The sequence below is a fragment of the Apaloderma vittatum genome, unplaced genomic scaffold, assembly GCF_000703405.1.
Source record: "Apaloderma vittatum isolate BGI_N311 unplaced genomic scaffold, ASM70340v1 scaffold38782, whole genome shotgun sequence".
Taxonomy (NCBI): Eukaryota; Metazoa; Chordata; class Aves; order Trogoniformes; family Trogonidae; genus Apaloderma; species Apaloderma vittatum.
The window spans coordinates 46,385-68,163 of record NW_009704787.1 but is presented as its reverse complement, the minus strand read 5'-3'; the positions used below and the strand labels follow the sequence as shown (position 1 = coordinate 68,163).

General features: G+C 36.7%; 1 protein-coding gene across 1 annotated transcript in view; it reads left to right on the top strand.

The window, feature by feature from the left end:
• Positions 1 to 21,779, top strand: part of LOC104267847 (ran-binding protein 17-like) — a gene marked incomplete at its 3' end in the record, with an annotated part of 84,598 nt that overhangs the window by 19,752 nt on the left and 43,067 nt on the right. The window contains exon 14 of the mRNA XM_009865163.1: positions 863 to 998. Coding sequence (XP_009863465.1) covers positions 863 to 998 — 136 coding nt within the window. The remainder of the gene's footprint in view (positions 1 to 862; positions 999 to 21,779) is intronic.

Here is a 21,779-nt window from a genome sequence, read left to right as displayed (position 1 = left end):
TGGCTAAAAAGCTTTAAATTTTCTCCTTTGCTTCTTGCCTTCCTAATCTACCCTGAGGCTCTGCGGTGTTAGCAGTCTTCCACTATGTTTTTATTAAAAGTGAGAGGTTTTAATATTCAGGTTTACAGATGAAGTAGCTACTGACTTCTAATCCACTGACTATGTATTTCAGAATTGGCAAAAGGTGAGAATAATTTTTGAATTGCTAGAGAATTAGCATTTCAAGGAATATATAGCAGAAGAACACGGGAAATTAAATAAAGGAATATTCTTGTAAAAAAAATAAATTAAATTTTCTTAGCTGACATAGGTTGCAGTAGATTCTTTGAAATCAGTCCTGGTCATATGGAGATACATACCAAGTAAGGATTTAGGTCAGAAAATACATGTTTGTTCACAATTTTTAGGACTGACAAAAGTGGGAAGAAGTGAGGCAAACAGTGCATTATATTCTGCCTAAGTAAAGTTATTACTAGGTACAGGAGTTTCTGTTATCAGGAAACTTGAACAGCTCTTACCTTGCACTTGATTTTAAGACTCATGCTTCTCAAATTTCTTTGTTTCTTTCATCGTAGAATCGATGCTCTAAGAAAGAAAAAAACCACATTTTACAAACTCATCACAGTTTAACATATGTATCTGAGAAAATTTCAAGTGACAAAGTAATTAGAAAAGCATTATGTTGATGTTTATGTTTAATAGTGGTCAATTAGCATAATTAGCATCTAAGCAGAACAAAATCCTAGAAGAAACTTAGGCATACAAAAAATGGCTGATGGGTTCCTAAAGAAATTAGATGTAATAAAATAATTTAATTTGAGAACTCTTCCTGAAAATGGTGGGTTTTTTTTCTATCCTTAAGCGTTTTTCAGCTGATACCTTTGATGGATGCCCAGTTACCACAGTCCAGTAATGAAAAAGTAGAACTGGCAATTCTGTGGTTCTTGGATCAGTTCCGTAAAACGTATGTGGGGGACCAACTTCAGCTCACCTCAAAGGTAAATATTTGCCATAAACCACAGCATTTGAAATAAAAGAGCCTCTGTGGAAACTGATCCCTGGGTGAACCTTCCCCACCAAAGTTCCTGAGCTTAGCTGGGGCCAGATTGGCTGGACGGAGAGACCGATGGATAGAGGTAGGTAACTTGTGAATGTGCTGTTCATCTGCACAAGCTTCCTGCCATCTGTGCTTTTGAGTTTTGGCATACAAGGAGTTAATATTTTAACAGCTATGTTCATTAAACAATTTTAGGTTACTTTGCATTTCAATTTTTTATTTCAAACATTTAGCTGGGTTCTGCTATATTGTGTTATATTTCACAGCTGGGTACACAAGATTTATTCTTTTAATAGCTCTGTTCTTTTGACAGTTACTCATTTATGTGGTTTCCACTGTATTTCTCACATTACTTGGCTTTTCTGCATTTTAAATAGGGAAGAGGGAAAAGTAAGATGCATTTTTGAAGAGGCAGCAGTTAATTCACCTTAACTGTAGGGGACAGTCATAATATAGATGTTATAAAGAGAATGTCAGTAAGATGAGATCAATTGATCTTGAGAAAGACGGAAAGAATTCTGTTTAAGCCCCAAGCAAATCTTTAGCAAGAGTTGTGACAGTGACTGAGATTTGGTTTTACGTGTGTAGTACTCTATCCTCGCTTTCTGGTGGAAGGTCCCAATCTCAAGGATTCTTTTATCCCTTCAGATTTGAACTGTACTTCAACTTTATTGAATGGTTCCTCACTTAATATTAAAAATAAAGTTTTACGCTATACTGAATTACTTTTTCATGAAAGCAACGTGTTCCTTTCAGTTGTGAAAGCTGATTTGTTATTTTCAAATGTGGTGCACTTCTCTAATGCTGAGTAACAGAAGGTACACAGTAAAAATGTGCTCGTGCTCCTGGTGTTTTCATTAACAAAACTCCTGCTGATGGCAATTAAAAGGTATCGTGGCTGTACAATAGTTCTTATTCTGAGCTGTAGTTCCCAGCTTATTTTGCCTTTCTGTCTGATTTTGAGGGATTTTATTTTGCCTTATGTTCTGATTGAGGTGTAACCGTGTGGAGAAGCCCTGTCAATCTATGGCATGCTATAGCACATTGTCATAGGAAATCATATACCCAAGCTTTTTATGTCCATCCTTATAGAAAGCTGGAAGAAACATTTGTACGGGTGAAGCAGCGGGCAAAAAAATGAAGTGCATTATTTATACTTAATCACCTGGAGCTCTGTTGTTGGTAGAAAAACGATGTTAAACTTGAACATTTGCCAGCTACACCAGAATTCAATACATATGAATTTATCCAGCTCAGCAATGTGCTTTGAGTAACCGTAAGCCTGCCTTTGCGATTGCATTGTGTGTGCAAGGCTAAATGGTTAATTATTGAGTAAAATACTGGCTAATGTTTCCGTTTGATTGATTGAAGAACACTTTGAACAGAAAGAATTAACTTTTACCGAAAGGACGTGGGGGAAAACTGTAGGGTGAATTTAAGCAAGTGGTACGGTGTTGTTTTGTTTTATTGTATTGGTTTCTCTCCCCACCTGGATAAGTGGACATGATTAAACTGGTGATTTTTCATATTCTATATACTGCCGTTGCTTATGACCTGTCTTGTATGTAAGCAGGCTGGCAAAGGGGGGATTTTGGAAAGCTTTCATGCTGCCTTACAGTTCAAGAGGCATTTCTGTGTTCAAGCCTTAGTCTGGCAACTCCATATCTCATCGCAAATGCATTTTCCAAGTGTGCTTTTTTTTTAATGGTTTTATTACATTATCTACCAGTATAATTTAGTTTGCAGTCAAATTACACTTTCTGGTTTTTTGTTCTAGTAGGCCTTATACAACAGCCTCTCATTTGCATTTGTAGAATCCTGTGGTCCGTGTTACATTGCTTTACCGGATCTTAGAACAAAACCTGTGTGTAAAGGCATCTGAGCTACTACTTCTGGTGCGGTTTTGGTTATTTTTTTTCTAATAAAACAAAATGATATGTTTGTATACGTTTTACACTTAAGATAAAGACAGAAGGCAGTGCTTGTGTGGTGCTCCTTTATCCTGCTGTAGCAGCAAGGATAGCAGCAGATGGCATTCTACCCTCACGGTTGTAAATCCTCTGATACTGTGCCTTGCTGGCAGCTCTCTACAAATATGCAATAAAAAGGCTCGCACTTGGAAGCAGAAAAATCAGACATATATCAAATGACTAAGTTAATGCACATTTATATAAATATTCAGGATTGCTTGAATTGTTTTATTTACAGAACGGATAATGGTAATTCTGCGTGCTTCAGCCATATTGAAATAATTTTTGAGACTATGACTCTATTTGATCATATGATTGCATACAGAAAAACAGACAATGGCTAGAGAAGACTGGATAGTCTAATGAAATTGTGGAACAAGTCATCTGTATAAATATAGAAATGTTCATTAATTACCTCATATTCTTAAGTATATGCCTATAATAAAAGCAAACTCATTATAGAAAAAGAAGATTGGCTAGGTAAATTAACACATTCCTATTAAACAGTCCGCTGGGGCTTGCTGTCTAAGGAAGAATAGCAAAACCTTGGAGATCTCTTCCATGATACTGTAATATACTTTTAGTACCAGTAGTTTCTAATACAAAAGTAATACACTGAGATACTGTCTTTTGGGTCAGATAGACCTTTGAATTCTATTGAATACTGTACTGGATTTTCTGATACTGTACAGCACTATTAATATCTTTCTGTCTATCAATACCTATTTTATTTTAATATTGATATGACTTAGCCTTCATAGAGTCGTCTTTTTGTGGCATATTGCTGATTTGGATGCCGTCAGGTTAGCAATAAATAGTAAGTTGTCTGGCAAAGCACTGCACTGTGTTTTACTGAAATTACAGTCTCAGCTTCTATCTGTGGGAGCTCCAGCATTACTGCAGTGTGGCACTGTTAGCCGCTTCTGTGAGTGGTGTAATATTGCACTGAAATCTGATTCCTGACATCAAACACATGTTCTTTATTAGACAAAACATTGCTGTTTTGAATGAGATTTTTCCTTTGTAGTATTGATGACATATCAACAGCTATGCAATTATTTATTTACATTTGCAAGTGACACTAGCCTGGGAGGAAATGATCACAAAGGGCAGGATTTGAGTTCAGAAAGATCTTCATAAGCTGTAGAAAAAAACCTGAAAATTTAAAATGCTGATGAAACACCATGCTTAGGAATGAAAATTCTCTCTTAGAACTGCCACTGGGAAATCTCTGACCAGGCAGCATTATTTCAGAAAATCTGTGGAGTGTAAGCAGCGTTAACTCCACAGTACGCGTGGTTTGACACACAGGAAAAATACAGCATCACTGTGACTGAAGTAGCAGGAGTATTTTGTCAGGTGCTGGAATTTCATATTCTATTCTGAATATTGGTTCTGTCCAGGTGTCAGCTAGAATAATGTGTTCAATTTTGGACACCACGCTTTTGAGAAGAGCGTAGACAAATTGCAGAATATGACAACACAAGTAACATGCAGAAGACGCTGCTATGGTTTAGTTTAGCAAATAGGATATTGGGGTGGGACAAAACTCAAGGATGTTGAGAGTTGTTTTAGAAAATCTAGTGTTCACATGTTTTCAGCTACCTTCAAGGGAAAGATAGGTAGTAATTGGCTTGGAAGGAAGACCTAGGAAAGTTTTTGACTACACCAGTAAGGGAGTCCTAGTGTGTACTACCCAGAGTGGGTATGGAGGCTACTCGGGCTATGGGAGCCTTTGATATATGTCCAGGTATACTTAATTCATTCTTCCATAAAGTTACAGAATAAACCAGAAGTCCTGCTGGTCTAATCTCATGCTTCAGAATAAGACTATTATAAATGGTCATGGTTGTTTGCTGTGGCTTAGCCAGTGCAAGGCAGCCTTAGCACAGAAATGAGCCCTCCCACTTGGGCTGGGTGTTACGTTCATCAAGCACCAATAAGGAATTTTTCTGTTACTGCAAGATTCTATTTTAACCTGGCACGTTTTAAATAGCTCATTACTGCCATTTTAAAAAGGTAAAGAATATGGGGAGGAAACGTGATGGGAATTACAGTATCTTTGAACACGGAGAGTTGGCAGAGGAGACTGGCTCCTTTTCCAGCTCAGCACATGAGTTCACTCCTTGAGCCACGCTAAGGAAGGTCTCTTCTTAGTTACCCAGCCACAGGTGGGACTTCTACAGAATAGCCTGCAGTTTAGAGACTGTCTGGTGACATCTGGGCTAAGTTGTGTGATTTTTCCATGGCAAGTGCAAAAATAAGTTTTGGGGGTACTACAAAAGTATTTTAGCTGCCTTTTTTATTGTGGGTTAGAGCACAGTTGTCCCTTAATGAGCACAAGTTCTTACCTTGTTGTGGCAGATAGACCAGACCTTGAGGTCTGTTCTGTGCTCTTGTGTTGTTGCAGAATGTGTTTGTTAACACTAATAATAAATACAGCTCAACGTTTTTGTCCTTGGGACACTAATTTAGGCTAAACAAGGATAAAAAAGGCAAGATTTGCTGGCCAGGACCTGCTTCCAGGCACATCAGAGATTTTTCTTTTGAGGGGGGGAAAAAAGGCAGCAGGAGGGATCTGTCGCCTTCCCTGGAGTGGTTCAGTCTGCTTCTATTCCCAGTGCCCCGGGAGAGAGGTTGGTGACACCGGTCGGTGTAGTTAGCTCTGACTGTCTCTAATTGATGGTGAGTAAATCAAATTGTAACTTGTTGGCTAAGTTTTGCCGATTAATACATTGTAGGAAATTGAACAGAGCTAATGACTAAAATTTCATATGTTAGCCTAGAATTGTTTCTTTAATTTGAAATAAGTTTAACACTAAGGTGTCTTCATGGTCTGGAGTCCTGACACTTTTTACAATGTCCATTTCATTTTTTTCATATCTACACAACTTGCAGTGATTTTAAAGAGATGAGTTCTGTTGAAGACTTTTCTCAAGGTACAACTAAGAGATACTCTAATACATCCTGAAAAATGTATGCATGAAGAAATAAAAGTTATTTTTATTGTTTGTTCTTTTGCATCTTCATTTTTTTGGGCCAATGCTTTTAGTTGCTAAGTATTTTGTGATTGGAGATAGACATATTTAATGGAAAATCACAGTGGTTCTATAGGTGAGAAAGAAACTACATTAGAATATTAGTGTAATTAATGATAATTAAGTGAGGTTTAGATTTAGAATATAGAACTTCCTATCATGCCACTTATTTATACTTATTTGTACTCCTGTTTTTATGTGGCTTTCTAACGGAGAATACGGATTTTATCTGCATTTTGCAGTTGTCATGTTTAGATTCTGCAGCATGTGGCGCTATTCAACGGGAGTTATCCCTGTAGTTTACTAGGAATAGTTACGTTAAGTACGGGGAGGGTGGTGGAAAGAACATTAGTAAAAGCAACTCTCTGAGATGGAGCTATGCTCTTCAGCAGAGCCTGCTTATAGATTATGTCTGGAGTTCTCAGCTTATATAAGTAATTTTAAAGAATTTTTTAAGAAATTCCACCAGTATTCTTAACCAGAATAGTTAAGTTTGCAAAGTTGGTGTTTCATTAGGTATATTAAAAAGAATTTTTTTGTTAAAATGAATTTAGGTAAACTCTTCTGCTCCACTGTGAAGCAATTCATCGCTGCCTGTTCTGTTCCTTCTAATCAACCAGTAGCCCTGAATGTGTTTAGAGAAGGCGGGAGGTCATTTAATCTGTGCCAGGTGGCTCTAGTTGGAGGGTTACCTCCAGAAGTGAAGATCGCTGGCAGGAGGTTGTTGCAGCAAGCTGTGTTTTTCTATTGCTCCAGCCTTAAGTAAAAGTAGTAGGGACCCGCAGTAGAACTCAGAATTCCAGCTTTTCTGGGAAACAGCCCCATGTGCAAATGAAGAGGTGAGTTCTGACCTAGTGTAGGTGCATCACTTGAGTCATCTGAGGCAGCTGGTCTGCTTTCCACTCTAGGGCAGGTGAGAGTGAAGAAGGTACCGGGACTATGGATTAATATTTCATAAAGAGCCTTTGCAAATACAAGTTGAAGTATGATTAAATAGTGGAGTGGGGGGATGCAGATGGTATTTCTTACTGTATCCTGCACATACTTTCTTTATGTGGTCAATACAAAGAAGTTACTGTATTAACATTTGAGATTGCATCTATATGTGTTTTTAAAGCTTTCCAATTAGAGACTTGACAATTTTAAAGTACTTGGAGTCTTATAATTTAGACTAAGGTGTGTTTAGAAGGGAGAAAAGATGCAGTTTCCTTGCTGTATGTTGTTTGCAGTGGATGTAACCAGTGTTACCTAACCAAAGAACACAGGCTTGTCTTTTAATGTATAATCTGTATTCTGCTGAATTACGTTATTTTGATGCTTCATCAGTATATGTATATTTCTTTGATTACATTGTTTGTGGGCACAGAAACCTGACCTAGGGGAAAAAGAAAAAGCACAAACCAAACCCCATAGTGGTGCAGAACGTGCTTACTTTTAACCCTGCACGATGTAAGACCCAGAGATCTGCAGCAGTCCCACTGGCTTTGGGGGGGGTGTCTTTGCAAGCAGAAGTGTTGATATGTGTGCATCTCATAAAGATTGTGGGTCCTAGTGTCTTCATGATTAATGAGATCTTAACACTTATGAGTGATTATCCTTTTCTGAGCTGTAAAATACATATACTGTTTTATTTCATTACAACGAGGTGAAGATCGCAACACTGACAGGTGCTGGAAATTAGCAGCCAGTTTTGAAATTGTTCTGTGCACTAGAAATTAGATCTCATTTTAATTCAGCTTTTCCAAACTAGTAAATGAGGTTAATGCCATACATATTCAGCTGATATGGATGAAGAAATTGATATAAAGTAGATCAGCATAGCTACAGGGCTACTTTAATTTATAGGTAAAGAGGCAGTGATAAATGAAAGTAATGTAGTAGTGGTCACTAAACTCCTCAGCCATCAGGGATTCAATAGTGTTAGCTGCTCATTAAAGGCATTGTTGGGGTACATCAAATAGAAATTTGAAAAGAAATAGCCAACTAACCCTTAATTATCAAAACATAGAAAATACTAATTATGCCTTAATTAGCTTTTCTTTTAATGTACTGAAATTGTTACTTTTTGTGTAGCACAAATGGATAGTTATATCAACAATAAATAGGTTGTTTTAATAACTTTCTTTTACCTCTGGGAAAACCACACTCCAATTTTTAATATGCAATAATGCTTCTCTCTAGCCTGTAGGAGATGAAAATTATTAAGTAGCTTTATTTTTTGAAGATTTTACAGCAGCTTTGGGAAGAATTATTTCACCATGCATCAATTATTTTTAATTGAACTGAATATTTTTCAGATTGCATGAAATGCCTCTCATTTAAGTTTAACATTTAGAGTTTGTTAAGGAAGCATCACAGGGAGAATTGGGTACAACTTATTTCTATGGCATATTCAAGGGATAATAATGGATGGTTGTTTCAGAAGAAAAATCTTGTCACTTGCATTTTTCACCTTGCTGGGCCAAATCTCATTTTCACTCTGTTGCATAGTTGCCACTTTGAGCTCATCCAGTCTCCTCCGAGTTCAGAGAGGAAAGGGGAGTAGGGATTGACTTCAGTGGGGCTTGGCTCCAGCTGGTGCTGATGAAAAGCTTCAACAGCTGTTGCAAAATTCTGTTTCCTTTTGAGGCAGCATGTAGCCTTTCCCGTCTGGTTCTGTGTGCAGGAAAGGAATATCATCAACAGAACTGGGTTTGTTTAATCAAACACAACAGGTATGTGTGTTTTTCCAGGTATCTGTTCCTCCAGATGAGAGGAAAACACTGCATAGTGCTGGTCATAAAAGCCTCCAGATTCATGTAACAGTCCATGCTGAATTAAATAGAATTATATATAGAATATATATATATATATAAAAAATATAATTGCTAGTACAGAAATCAAAATAAGCAGGTATTATTGTTGTAGTGAGTGATCAAAGGATTGCAGGATTTTTCCAAATCTGTGGAACTGATGTGAACATCCTTAGGAATCTTATGAATGACTTCCTTTGTAAGCTGCTCCTTCTAAATATTTTTAACTTTAAAATAGAGCATGTAAGATACTATGCTTACCTACAGAACTTAAGACATTCCAAGGTACCAACTTAAATTTCTAAGAGATTTTGCTATAGTGAAAATGCTGGGAAAGATAAGACTGAAATGGACAAATACAGTTGTAATATTTGACAAGTAACTTCCTGGCGGTTTTAGTCACACCTTTTAGAGAAAAATCTTGTTTCCAAAGCTTTAAAGAGCAAAAATGAGATGAGAACGTTTCATATTTCTTAAACTAAATATCTGTCTTCCAGAGTGGAGACAACCACAAAACTAGTAAAATCTGTAGCTCAGACTTCGATGTGTAGGATCTTTCTGGGGGATTGGAGTTGCCGGTTTGGCTTGCAGCAGCTCGGTGTTCAGAATTCACCAGGTTTTTTCGACAAAAGAATTGGCAGTGTGTTTGGGGTTTTTTTTATTTCAGTCCTCAGAAAAAACGTTACTTTATGTGCATGTGAATTACTTTGGTTCCCTCTTTTGTGAGGCTCTGACTTCTTACCTGACTTAGCAATTTCTAGTGACTTTAGGAGCTAGAGAAGATTTACTCAGGTAAATATTACTCAGGCACCTTTCCTTCCATGATTTTATTATAGTTTCTATTATGCCATGAACAGAAGGAACTTTCAGCAAATATTCATGAACTAATATTTGATTGATTTGTTAATTGCCTAACGAATGGACAAGCTAATTGTGCCATTGCTTATAAAAATGTGTAGTTATCTTTAATTCTGGATTGTGGCTTGCACTGACAACCATCTTGTTGCATGTGAAAAATAATTGAATTCCCTTTGAAGAAATCTAATACTTTCTTTAAGTACTTAGTACTTCTTAATCTAATAGTTTTTAAGTACTTAGTGCAGAATTTTGGAGGGATTTGGTTTTAAATTTTTTTAAAAAAACCCATATCAACAAACCAAAAGCAAGTGAGCTAGAACCTGTGACACTTTATTTCATGGGACTAGACAGCAATCCTTTCTTACAATGCCTTGGCAAACTTAAAATCCCTGTACATTCTTTAACTACTTCTAGAAATTCCTTTCTTGAATTTTCCCATTACTTGGAAATTCTGTACAGCAAAGAACATATTAGGATGTAAAGACAAACACTGAGAACTTTGTAGAGTCATAAATGTTGATTTTCTCAACAGGTTGAGTTGTCTTCATTTTATGCATCCTCAGTTCTGTCATTTTGTACTTGGTGGTTTTATGCTGGAATTCAGATATTTTTCTTCTGGAACTATACAGCACTTTCTCATCTGCATTTGCATGGGGAATTCTTGTTTTGCTTTCTCCCATATACCCCTAGCCTTCCTCCTTTTCTTGCAGTGCTTTTGAAGTCTTGACATCCTTGAAATCTCCTTTTCTTTTTTCTTTTTTTTTTTAAGTACAGCGAATTTGCTGTTCTGTTACTTCCACCTTTAACTCGTTATATATTGGCTCATTGCTCATAACAACTAAAACCTGCCTAGATCTTTATATAAATACTATATAATCACGTCTGCAGTTAAAACACTGGTTTAAGTGCTGTGCTATTTTGTTTTAGAATTTTGTAGCACAAATCGGGCAATCTTAAAAATAAATAATTAGCATAGTTCAGTTCTGCAGTTGGCTGTAACTGAGCCTTATTTTGTAGCTGCTAATAAAAGCACATTATCATGTTCAGGCTTTGCAATTATCATTGAAATGTGTATGTCCATTAACTGCAACATTAGGCTGAGGATATAATTACTGTCTAGAGCCAATATCTTTGAGAAGTTACATCTATGATGCTATTAAGCTATAAGCAATATTTGTAAACTAATATTTAAATGTTTCAGACTTGTGGACTTAAAAACTAATCCTGCTTCCACTCCAAATTATTGACTTCTTAAGTGTTTGGCAAATATATTATTGGGTTATTTGGATGTAAGTATAGTTTGTGATTTGAGAGAGACTACTGCTTTTCTAAAAGTAAGTGCCCAGAACAAATTGAACTGGTGGTAGGAGAGGAGAGAAGCTGTGATAACAGCAAAACGCTGATAAAATGCTGGTACAGTGTGTCACAAAATGCTGCAAACGTGATTAATTTCTCTTGTAGTAGAGTTATATTTCAGACAATTTATTATAGCCATTTAACAATAGAAAAAAAACCTGTTACATGCTAAGAAGAGAATAAGGAAAATGCTTTTCTAATAGCATTACCAATATGTTTTAAAGAAGAATGAGATTGCATCTGTTCATTGATTTGCTTTCTGAAAATGTCTGGTATTTACGCTGTCAAAAGAACGTAACATTTCCTGTGAAGTTGGGTGGGTAGTTCATTTGTAAAACTAGTCGTCACCTGTAAGTAATTCAACATGTGGAGATACTTGGATGTATAATGAAATGCCCTTTTTTTACATTTTGGTTTTGTATGCAAAATAGACACGGTAGTACTTGACTTCTGAGTATTTGCATCAATTAATTTTCTTTTCTGTTCCCTTGGTATTTGAGTGATAGCCATTAGTTTGTCTAATTTTCTTGCCTGTCTCAAAAATTGAGTTTTAGGGAATGATGTTAGGGGGGATGAATGTTAGTGAATCAGTCTTTCAGCATTTTTCATCTTATTTTGAATGCAAGAGTATTTAAAATTTTCCTAGTGCAGAGGAATTGTTACCTTGCTTAGTGATTTTTATCTGGTAGAGCTTAATATAATTCCTTTTTCTATTTTATCATACTAGTTTCAAATTTTGCTTTCACGTATGTCTACTTTTTGGCTTACTTGCCTCTGCCTTGATGACTAAACTTGACTGTAATGACACTACTTAGGTTTTCTGGTCACATCACTAAATACTACTTTGTATTTATTATATCGACTATGTTCTTGGTTTAATAATTCAGTGGTCATTTCACCTCAACAGATTCTTTTCTTTTAACTGCTGGACCTTTGCATTTGTACTGTATATCCCATACCAATTTAGCAAGAAGGAATAAGCAGCAGATAGAGCTTCTTGGCGAAAAGAAAAACAGATTATCTTGTGACTTACTTATCTGAAATATATTGTTTTTGTTGCTGTATGTTGGCCTCATATCCTCATTATTTAAACAGCTTAATGAATTAATTTCCCAGACCTTGCAGTAAGTAAATTAACCATCAGAGTTCAGAGCAGAGTGAATAATTCTTTAATATTAGACTACGGCAATTTTTATGACTCAAGTTAAACTTAATTATGAAATTGCTTATTGCATATTTGTAATTCAGAGAGGAAAAATATGCAAAATAACACATGATAAGTACATCTGTCAAAAAAAGAACAAAACAGTAAAATCCTAGGAGATTACATTACTCTTGCTCATGCTGGTTGAACGATACATCATTCAGTTTAGGTATTGTGTTCATAGTCCGCACTGGTCAGCAACGTTAAAAGGTTTTTTGTTTGATTTTAGCTGATCAGCTCTTTAACATCCTCTTCAAAATTACTGAAGAACTTGATTTGGTTACCAACAACTAGTATATTACTTAAACAGTCCTCTAGGTGATCCTGTATTTTTTCCTTTAGAATAGTGTGGTCATTTTAGATTTATATTGGGGATATGTACTTGTATACCGGTGTTCTTAAGTGTTCTAGAGTATTAATTTGTTTTAAAGATTTTTATTTATTTTTTTTTTTCCCTCTGAGAAAGTATTTAACCCAGTCCTTCCAGGTAGCTTTATGCACTGACATTTTTTATTCTTACCTTTGAAACAAATATGGTAATTGAGTAGATAAAGTACAAAATTAAACGCTTTGTGACCTCAAGGTCAGTTAGTTTTGACCTTAGGAAAAAAGCATTTTCTGACCTGTGTTAAACGTTGCATGGAAACTTTTGTCTCTTGGCAATATTTCCTCCTTATTTTCTTACAGGCACAAATTCTGGTATAATCTAGAATTGCAAAGAACATTGTTTTCCCTTTTACCTTTTCTCTCATATGACTTCTCCTGTTTTTTTAATCAAACAAGATTGGATAGTTTGCATTCTTATTATGATGGTTTATTCATTTTTTTCATACTTTTTAGACTTATGTACAAGTATTTCTGTTGAAAGGTTGGTGTTGACCTGATTCTTTAAAAATGAAAGAGACAGACGTTTGCCTAGCAGCATGTGTAGAAAACCTTGTCTCTTTTCATCAAGCTGTTGTCACCTAACCACCCAGTCTAACCAGCAATACAGCGCTTCCCCTTCAGAAGAGATGAAGTCAATGGAGCTGAATTGCTGAGGACTATTTCCTGCAGAGCAGCAGCAGTTGCACTCAGGATGTAGTATAAGAAATCTTCTGGGGCTTGAGATATAAATGAGGCTTCAGCTACTTCCTCTGTTTTGCAGTTTCTTTGAGCTGGAAACTTTCCAGATTGATGAAGTCATCAGATTTCTGAATCGAGGTGATGGTGTTTTGGTTTTTTTTGTTTGGACTGCCCCTGGCTTTGCATGCTCTATGTAAATGGCTTGATACACTGTCTGAGATTATCATCGTATAGGAAACATCTACATCACTGTAAAATGCTTCAGGAGGAGTTAAGTGAAAGGTTTCCTCTGAGACGTTGTACCTATGTCCTTCCTTTTGCATCTGTATGAAAATAACTTTACCGAGAAAGGTTTGCACAGAAATCTCTATAGAAACTGCATTTTGCTCAGAGGAAGGGCTTCCAGCATGCTCTTTCCAGCTCTTTCTATTTGTGTTTCAGTTTGTGGCACGTCCACATGTTTTGGTAATGCATGCACTCTATTTTCCCAGTGCTTCCAGCAAATTATAGATGTACTGCAGTGAATTAAGATGTTCCAGGCAGAGCTGGTTTTAGTGCAAGTTGTTTGCAGACACAGAAAAGGTATTTCTTGATGTCTCTGCTATTGATGTTAGGGAATTTTAGGTTGCCTCTGCCATGTTCCATTAATGTAAATATGGACTGTCGAGTTTTTTTTTTTCCTAAACACTTGTTATCTTCGTACCTTGTGAATACTGTTACTAACATCAAATAAACCAAACTTCAGATGTGATGAGGTTCAGAATTTACATCTCTGTTCCTAAATGCTTTCAGCAGCACTGCTTCCTAATCACTAGCAAGGCAGCCGTGGCCTTTTCACCCTCGAGGACTTGCTAGTTAGCAGCAGCAGCTGTAAGATGCATATTTGCTAGACCTGTAATGCTAATCAATGCAGTCTTCTAGCACTTGAACATTTTCCAGAATATTGAAATTAGTTTTATACCGGTATGCGTAACTGCAATAGACAGTCTTATGCTTCAGCGTGATTGAAGAGATGTAAGGATATTGAAGAAACAATAGTTGTTAATTCCTAATAGAAAACTTGTTTGATGATCAAATGATCGCTAATTCTATGCAGAGGAATTTTCCTTTCTCAGCTGAGATTTTAAAGGCAGAGAATCTCTTTGTGACAGAAAGGTGTCACTTTATTTTAATTTTTCTGAGTACTGCACTTAGTCCCCCGTTTGATTATATGGTGGACACATGAAATCCCTACACCATACTTTTCTGAGAGAATAGACTTCTTGGGTAAGGACACACGAAATCAGTTCAAAATGTCTAACGAGACATCAATTAAGTGTTCCTTCAATATACTAGTGGGATCCTTTTGTTTAAGTCAGTTGCTTTAGTGAGTTTCTTTTTAGTAACTGTTTTAAACGTCACTTTTCCTGTACTAAGCCCAGGGGGTTCAGAAACTGAGTTGCTCTGTTCCTGTCATTAAAAGAAATCATTGAACTGATAAGGAAAAGAAAAGCAGGAATAGCTGCAGAGAAATTGTGAGTGACTTATGGACATCTGAATTTAATTGGGTATTTAAAAATATGGGTTTCTCATCCCTTTTACAGCTGTTCTTGCTTCAGTGCTCATTGGAAATATTTACTGAGATTCGGCAGCAGAGTCATTTACCAAAAAACTAGGGTAGGGTTGTGGGAGTTTTCCTCCACAGCCCTAACTGCCATAAGTGTGGGTAAAAGGAAGATGGTTTATCAATGTTGAGTCAGATTTTTTTCTTTGTCATGAGATAAATTTGAGTTAGAAGATGTGTAGGATGATTATTCATTGAAACGATTTATTTACTTAAGTACTTGGAAGCTATCTGTCCTTCAGCAAATACACTTCTTTACAAATAGGTAGAAGGAATTTTAGCAATTTTGAGAAATGTGGTCAACTTTCTGCAAGTTACTATTTAAGGCCTTCTTTTCTGTTCAGTCAAGCTAGTGAGTTAGAAACTCAGGCAGCCAGCATTATCTGAAGTTTCTGTGTTCGGGCTCTTTTTATGAAAGTTGGAAATCGAGATTGCATGCCCTTGAAAATTTGGAGCAAAAGTTTAAATAACTTGCAGACTGAAAAAACAAGACAGTTAAATGGAGTTCGTATGAGTTTTTTACCCAGCAGCATCCTGAAGCTATGGAGAAGTAGGTTGGTGAAGGTGGGCAGGCTGATTAGCTGATGAATTCTGATCTTATTTTTTTCCCCTTTCCACTAAATACCCGGATCATTTCCATTTCTCATCCCATTTTATTGTACCATTAGGAAAAGCAGTAAAGTATTCTTAGATCAACCAGATCTTTTTGTTGTACTAGAGTTTAAGAAGTTCCAAGTTTAACTAGGAAAATGGTTTAAAAAAATAATAGATATGGAGACTTTTTTATGTGTTTGGCTCTAGTGATCACAATCAAAAGAGCATACGAGGCATGGTGTTAGAGGGTACCCATGTATTATTTTTCTCGCCAGGAAAAGGAAAATGAACTGGTTGCTGCTGTATTATTTCCTTTTTTATGTTGCATAGAAGCATCTTTCTGGGAGGTCTTCAGACAAACCAGCCTACCTTGGGTCATTCCCCTCCTCAGGGAAGATTTGATTTCTCAGCTCTGTCAGTCACTCTTGAAATTCATTGATAAATTCCACTTATTTCCTCAACATCATCATCTGCTAGAGAAGTTGCTTGCTGCAAGTATGGAGATAATAGTCTTCGCCACATGAGAGAATTGTTCTAACTACACAGACTTTGCAACTGATTTTAGTTTACCCAGCTCATCTGTATAAGTGATGGTACTGTGGGTGAATTTAGTCTAGTACCAGGATTACTTTGCAAAGCTGCCAGTACCCTTTGCAGCTAAAGAGAAAGAAGTTTTCCTAAGCAACTGGGATTTAAATGAAGCTCCTATTTTGCAGAGTAGATATCTAGAATCACAGAAATTTATGATCCGTATTTATTAGTACTTATAATCCTTTTAGACATAGAGGGTTTTAATTGTACATGTAAAATCCACCATTTTCTTTACAAATGAATAAATAGCATCTGTTGAGAAAGACTGTAGTCTGCCTTACAGCTAGAAAGTCAGCAGAGGGAGCACAAGTTAACAAACGATTGTATTCAGTGTGATGGACTGGTGCTGGTGAACAAGCAGTGAATAATCAAATACTTGTTACTTTTGTATTCTCTAAAGATTTAATCACAGTAACGCTTCGATACTACCAATGTGAATACACGTACATGATAAACTATTTGATGATATTTCCAGGGGCATACAGAACTGTCAAACAGAACTGAGCTGTGTTGTGTAAGGAAGATTCTATTAATAGCAGTTGATTATGGGGTAGTTTAGATTTGTTCTGCTTTGCCTTTTGCTCTCGTCATCTGCCAATAAGCAAGCACCTCGTGCAAATACACGCCTTCTGCTCATCACCGGGGGGCCCAGGGAGGGAAAGCAGGTGGGTGTCATCACCTACAAGTTGGTGACGTTAGGCTTCCTACTTCTCTTGATGCCACTTTGACCCAAAACAACTGGGAAAATACTTTTTGAGAAAACGTGTTTCATTTTCAAGCATGCTTAACCTTAATAATTATGACAAGTTTTTAAAAATCTGTGCATTTGAGACAACGTTAATAATTCATGCATGTTTCATTAAAAACAGAACAAACTGTCTGTAGGGTCATTAAATTATTACTTGGCCAAGATCATCGAAGTTTAGATGACCTAAAATGGTACACTGTCAGGGTCATAATATGTTGCTTGGAAAAAAAAAAAATACCCTGTGATTTAGTTTTGATTCTGAAAATACTCAAAAGGATTTGTTATGTCTTACAGACCTTTCTGCAAACTACTAATGGGATGAACACAATATATCACTTTTATAATAGTGAGCTATTAAAGGCAAACATAAAGCAGTCTGAAGCCCATAAGTGCTGCCAACAGCTCCTGCTTTAATGAATTCCCTTTTAGATGTCCATTAAATGCTCATGGCAAATGTACTCATAATGGAAATGGCAAATCTAAATGGGTAGATATGAATAATCCATGGAGTTTAAATTCTGTTTATGATCATCTTCACATTTAGTTTTCAAGACAACGCAGTTTAGTTTTCATTACAGTTTGGAATAAAGAGGACAGGGAGTAATTGATTGCTTCAAGCAGATTAAAATCAATGGGTTGCTTTTCAAAGAACCCGTTCAATGCAGTAATTTCAACTTTAAACATTGATTTAGGAAACTCAACACAAAATGTTTTGTGCCGTGTGAACTTTTATGTGGAAAGACTTATACTAATTTTATTTCTATATGTCTGTATATAGAAATATATAGAGGTTGTTATCAGTATGTGCATGGGTAAATAGTGATCTATATTAAGTCATTTTGATATTACTGCATTCATATAATGAATCAATGAGATTCCCGTCATCATTGTGATACTGTTTGTAAACCATTAGCGCACAGAAATTACAGCCCATCATACATCATTACTGTGATTGAGGCTTTATTACCATATTCTCAAATTGCTTGCTTGCTATAAAACTAAATAGACACCAGACAACTATAGGTAGACGATAGACTGCATTATTGTACTGGAATAATGAAGGATTATTGTAGCATAATGGGGCACAACTTAGGAGGAAAATAAACTTGGCAGCAGAGGAGAACTTGAGTGTTTTTAATGTTTGTTGTTACTACTTTAAAGGTCAAATATATTTGTTATGATCGAGTTACTGTTTCCTTATTTCATGAATCATACGTTTTTCATATTTCAAATAGGCCTTCTTTTAGGTTTAAGCATTTAAAACCCAGGAACTGCACAGCAACGTTGAACTCCGGATACCGAGTGACAGCTTTTCAAGTACTGGTGTGGTTGTGGAGCTGCTGGGGTGGGGGATAGGACATCCGTAGCAGTGCACACTTGCATTGTGTTGTGCTGAAAAGAAGCAGGAAAAAAACTGCATCAACAGACATCAGCTGTTGAGAAATTACTAAGTTTTCCAGAAAGACAGAGGCAAAGTATACATAAGGAATCTTAGGATCTGTAGTGAAAGAATTCACACTAGCTTCATCTCAAAAGGGGAGGAAACACACAGAATTTGGACTTTGGGAATTTCACAATCTGTTGTGACACTACTAGGGACTCACTGTACAAAAGCAGGACTCACAGGGTGTGCTCAGGGTGTTGCTTTCTCCAGCTACAAGAAAAGCTTGCGTTTCAGAAAATTAGATTTTACTTTCCTTTTCTAAACTTTGGAGTGAATTTAGGCCCATAGGTCACCCCATGTTAATCCCAAAGGCTCAGTAGAGGTAGAACTGCAGCTCTAGAAGTTTTATATGATCTGGAGATACCTGAAGGCCACTCAGGAACTTGCTCTCTCCTTCCCACTTCTGTTCCCACCTTGCTCACACCTTTCTCTCCTCGGCGCTCGCTTTCACCTGCTTCCTCCTCAATGAATTCTTTCAGTGATAGATGTCTTCAGCGAATCTGAAGTGACGTTTGAGGTAATTCATTCATAGTCCTAGAGAGGTATGTTGGTTTTTGGTTTGTTGGGGTTTTGGTTTGGGGTTTTTTTGCATAGAATTAAAGATACTCCATGACAGGATTTATTCTGACTAGGCCAGATTGGCACTCTGGCTGAGGACTAATGGAAACGTTCAGTTTCTAGAGCTCTTCCAGGTCATTACAATGTTCAGTTACTTGTGTTTCAGTAGGACCTACAAGCCTTAGTTGTGTTTAAGGACCAAGCTATTAGCATTGTCAAGCTAACAGTGTTTCTAACAGTCAAGCTCAGGTGGGTACATTCTGGAGATAAGTGAGATTTCTTAAGGCTTTCAGCTAAGTTTCTTTAAATAAAGTAATACTTAAGCTACCAATCACTTAATTGTGACTCATGACCCATTTTTATAAAAAGTTAGATTTAGAAAGTGTGAATAAGACTACAACTGTATAAGCAAGTCTTTTAGAGAAATGTTTTCTCTGGTTTTGTGTTATTTTTTTCCCACCAGTAATGGGAAGTTCTTATTTGTGTGTAAGTGACCTAACAGGTGTTACAACATTTTCATTCTGAGTGTTTGTTGTTAAAAAGGGAAACTATAAACACCCTTTTAACTTCTTGCATTTCTGAATGTGTTGCTATCTTGTAAACAGTTCAGATATTCTCACCAGAACAGTTTATGACAGTACCTCACTGTTACCGCCAGACAGGTACAACATCAGTGTTACCTATTCTCACACCCTGTTCACTGTCTTCCCCCCTGCATCAGTATGTGTGTAAAAGCAAAACACTCTTAGTTCTGTTTAAGTTCTTTTTTTGTAACAAAGCATTTCTACATGTATTCTTTCAACTCCACCTCTAGCCTTCCTTATCATTAAAGTGTTCCAGCTCAATCACTTCTCCTGAGCTGACAAGTCAACTGAAAGCAAGTTTTTTCTGCCTGTTCTGTGGGAGACATATCCCTTGAAATGTAAGTGCATTTTCTTTACCACTTATAAGATATGTGTGTTCATATTTTTGCTGTGAGCAAGAAGAGAATCTTTGGGATTTTCTTCTTAGAAAAGTGTTGATGTACTTTGATGTAGGCAAGTGGAAAAATTGAGATGAGCTCTGTACTTTCTGCTAAGCTCAAATGATTGTTACACATTGCTTACACAATAATGACTGTTGGTCTCATATCGAAAGATCTCGTTATTTTCTAGGAGAATCTTTCCCCATCACCACTACTCTTGAAATCTCTGGCCATGTGTGTGCTCATTTATAATACTTCAGGTATGGACATCCAGGTCTGGGAACTTATATTCCTTTTGGTTGCTATCTCAGATGGCAGGCTGCAGCAAAAGAGTCTCTCCTCTATCTCTAACTGGAAAAATTTTGCCATCTGAGAGCTAAAGTTTGAAGTATTCCACTGCTTTGCCTGAAAACTCGTATCAGGAACGGTTGGTAGCTGGGCCCTCACGGTGTTGAACAGTATCGATTGTAATAGGTGTTTTAGGATGGAGATGACTGCCTTTTCACTTGTCTGGCTTGGCATAACAAGAACAAAAAGCAAAATTAATTTCAGTCCTCCATATTTACTGGTGACTGGTACATAAGTCTTCTGGCCATGAGCCATTCAGAGAGGGAAGCTTCTCTCCCTACTCCTGTTTGTTTCCATGAGTTTTCAAAAATGAATTTTGAAAAAGACCGAATGGTCTGTTATAGTGACAAGAAGGTACCAGCATCCTTTGATGATGTTCTAACATCCTTTTTAGTAGCCTCCTCAGAAGGATCCACATCTTCATGCCCTTCCAAATTTGTGCTGTAGGCTATACCATCTTTCACCAATATTCTCTCCTTCTCTGCTTTTCAGAATATTGCAGTGAAACGTGGCAACTGTTTCTTGTTTTAGTAAGGTTAGAAACATGGCGTTTCTGGAAGTTACCAGTAGCTGAATTTTTGGCATAAATAAGAATTGTAAATGTTTGGATGCTGGAAAGGTAATTCTGCTTTTTTTGGTCTCCCTTGCATTGTCATCGCTGTGTGTGTGGCTGTGTAGTTCTTTTCAGAATTGACTTTTGGTCCTGACTACATAATTGCTAGTGACCATGCAGGAAAGCAAGTGGAAGCTACTGCAGTTGTGACTGGCTTGCTGGCAAGCAGTCTTGTGAAAAAACTATTTATATTGTACGACTGTTCTCAAGCATGTGTGCAACTGTCAGAAAGGAATTTTTAAAATACATTCATTTACTGTATAACTTTCTTTGTAATTACAGGTTTCCAATCAAAGCAACAGATCTTACTTTGGGAGTTACATTGAAAGAACGTAGGCAGTTCTTCCTGTTCAGTGCATCGCAGCTGAGCAGCTGTTGCCACAAGAAACATTCTTGAGATGCCCATTTTTGTAAAGTGTGCTATGGCACAGGTGTATTGGGAATTTTGTATTTATATCGAAGTAAAATCCTTTAAGCACATGAAGAATCCTGTTAACTTCTGTAAAAAAGTGTATTTGATGTAAGTTCATGTCCTGCGATGTACGTGACAATTCAAGTTTCATAATGTATAATAGTAATATTCCGTATTTCTGTGTGATCACTTCTGGACTTCTTAATTAGTACCAGTGAAACTATTAGCGTAGAGTATATGCAAGTACTGAGGGGCAGCAAGTGACTTGATGTGAAATCACTTTTGCCAGGGGTTTTGGAAATAGTTGCTTTTTAATAAAGTGCCTTTGACCCTTCTTTTACTTCCATTTGGCATAAATTCACAATGTCATTTGAGTTCCTGAAGTAGAGGCAATGTCTGTAAACCACAATACCTCCGAATAGAAGGAGGTAAGGATAGGGAAGGAAGTGATGGTTTTGTTGTATTTTATAGATGTTTGACCATAAACATGTACTTAAGATATTTTTAACTACAGTATATACAGTAAGAGCATTCCAGGTTATGAAATGGTCACAGCACATCGCT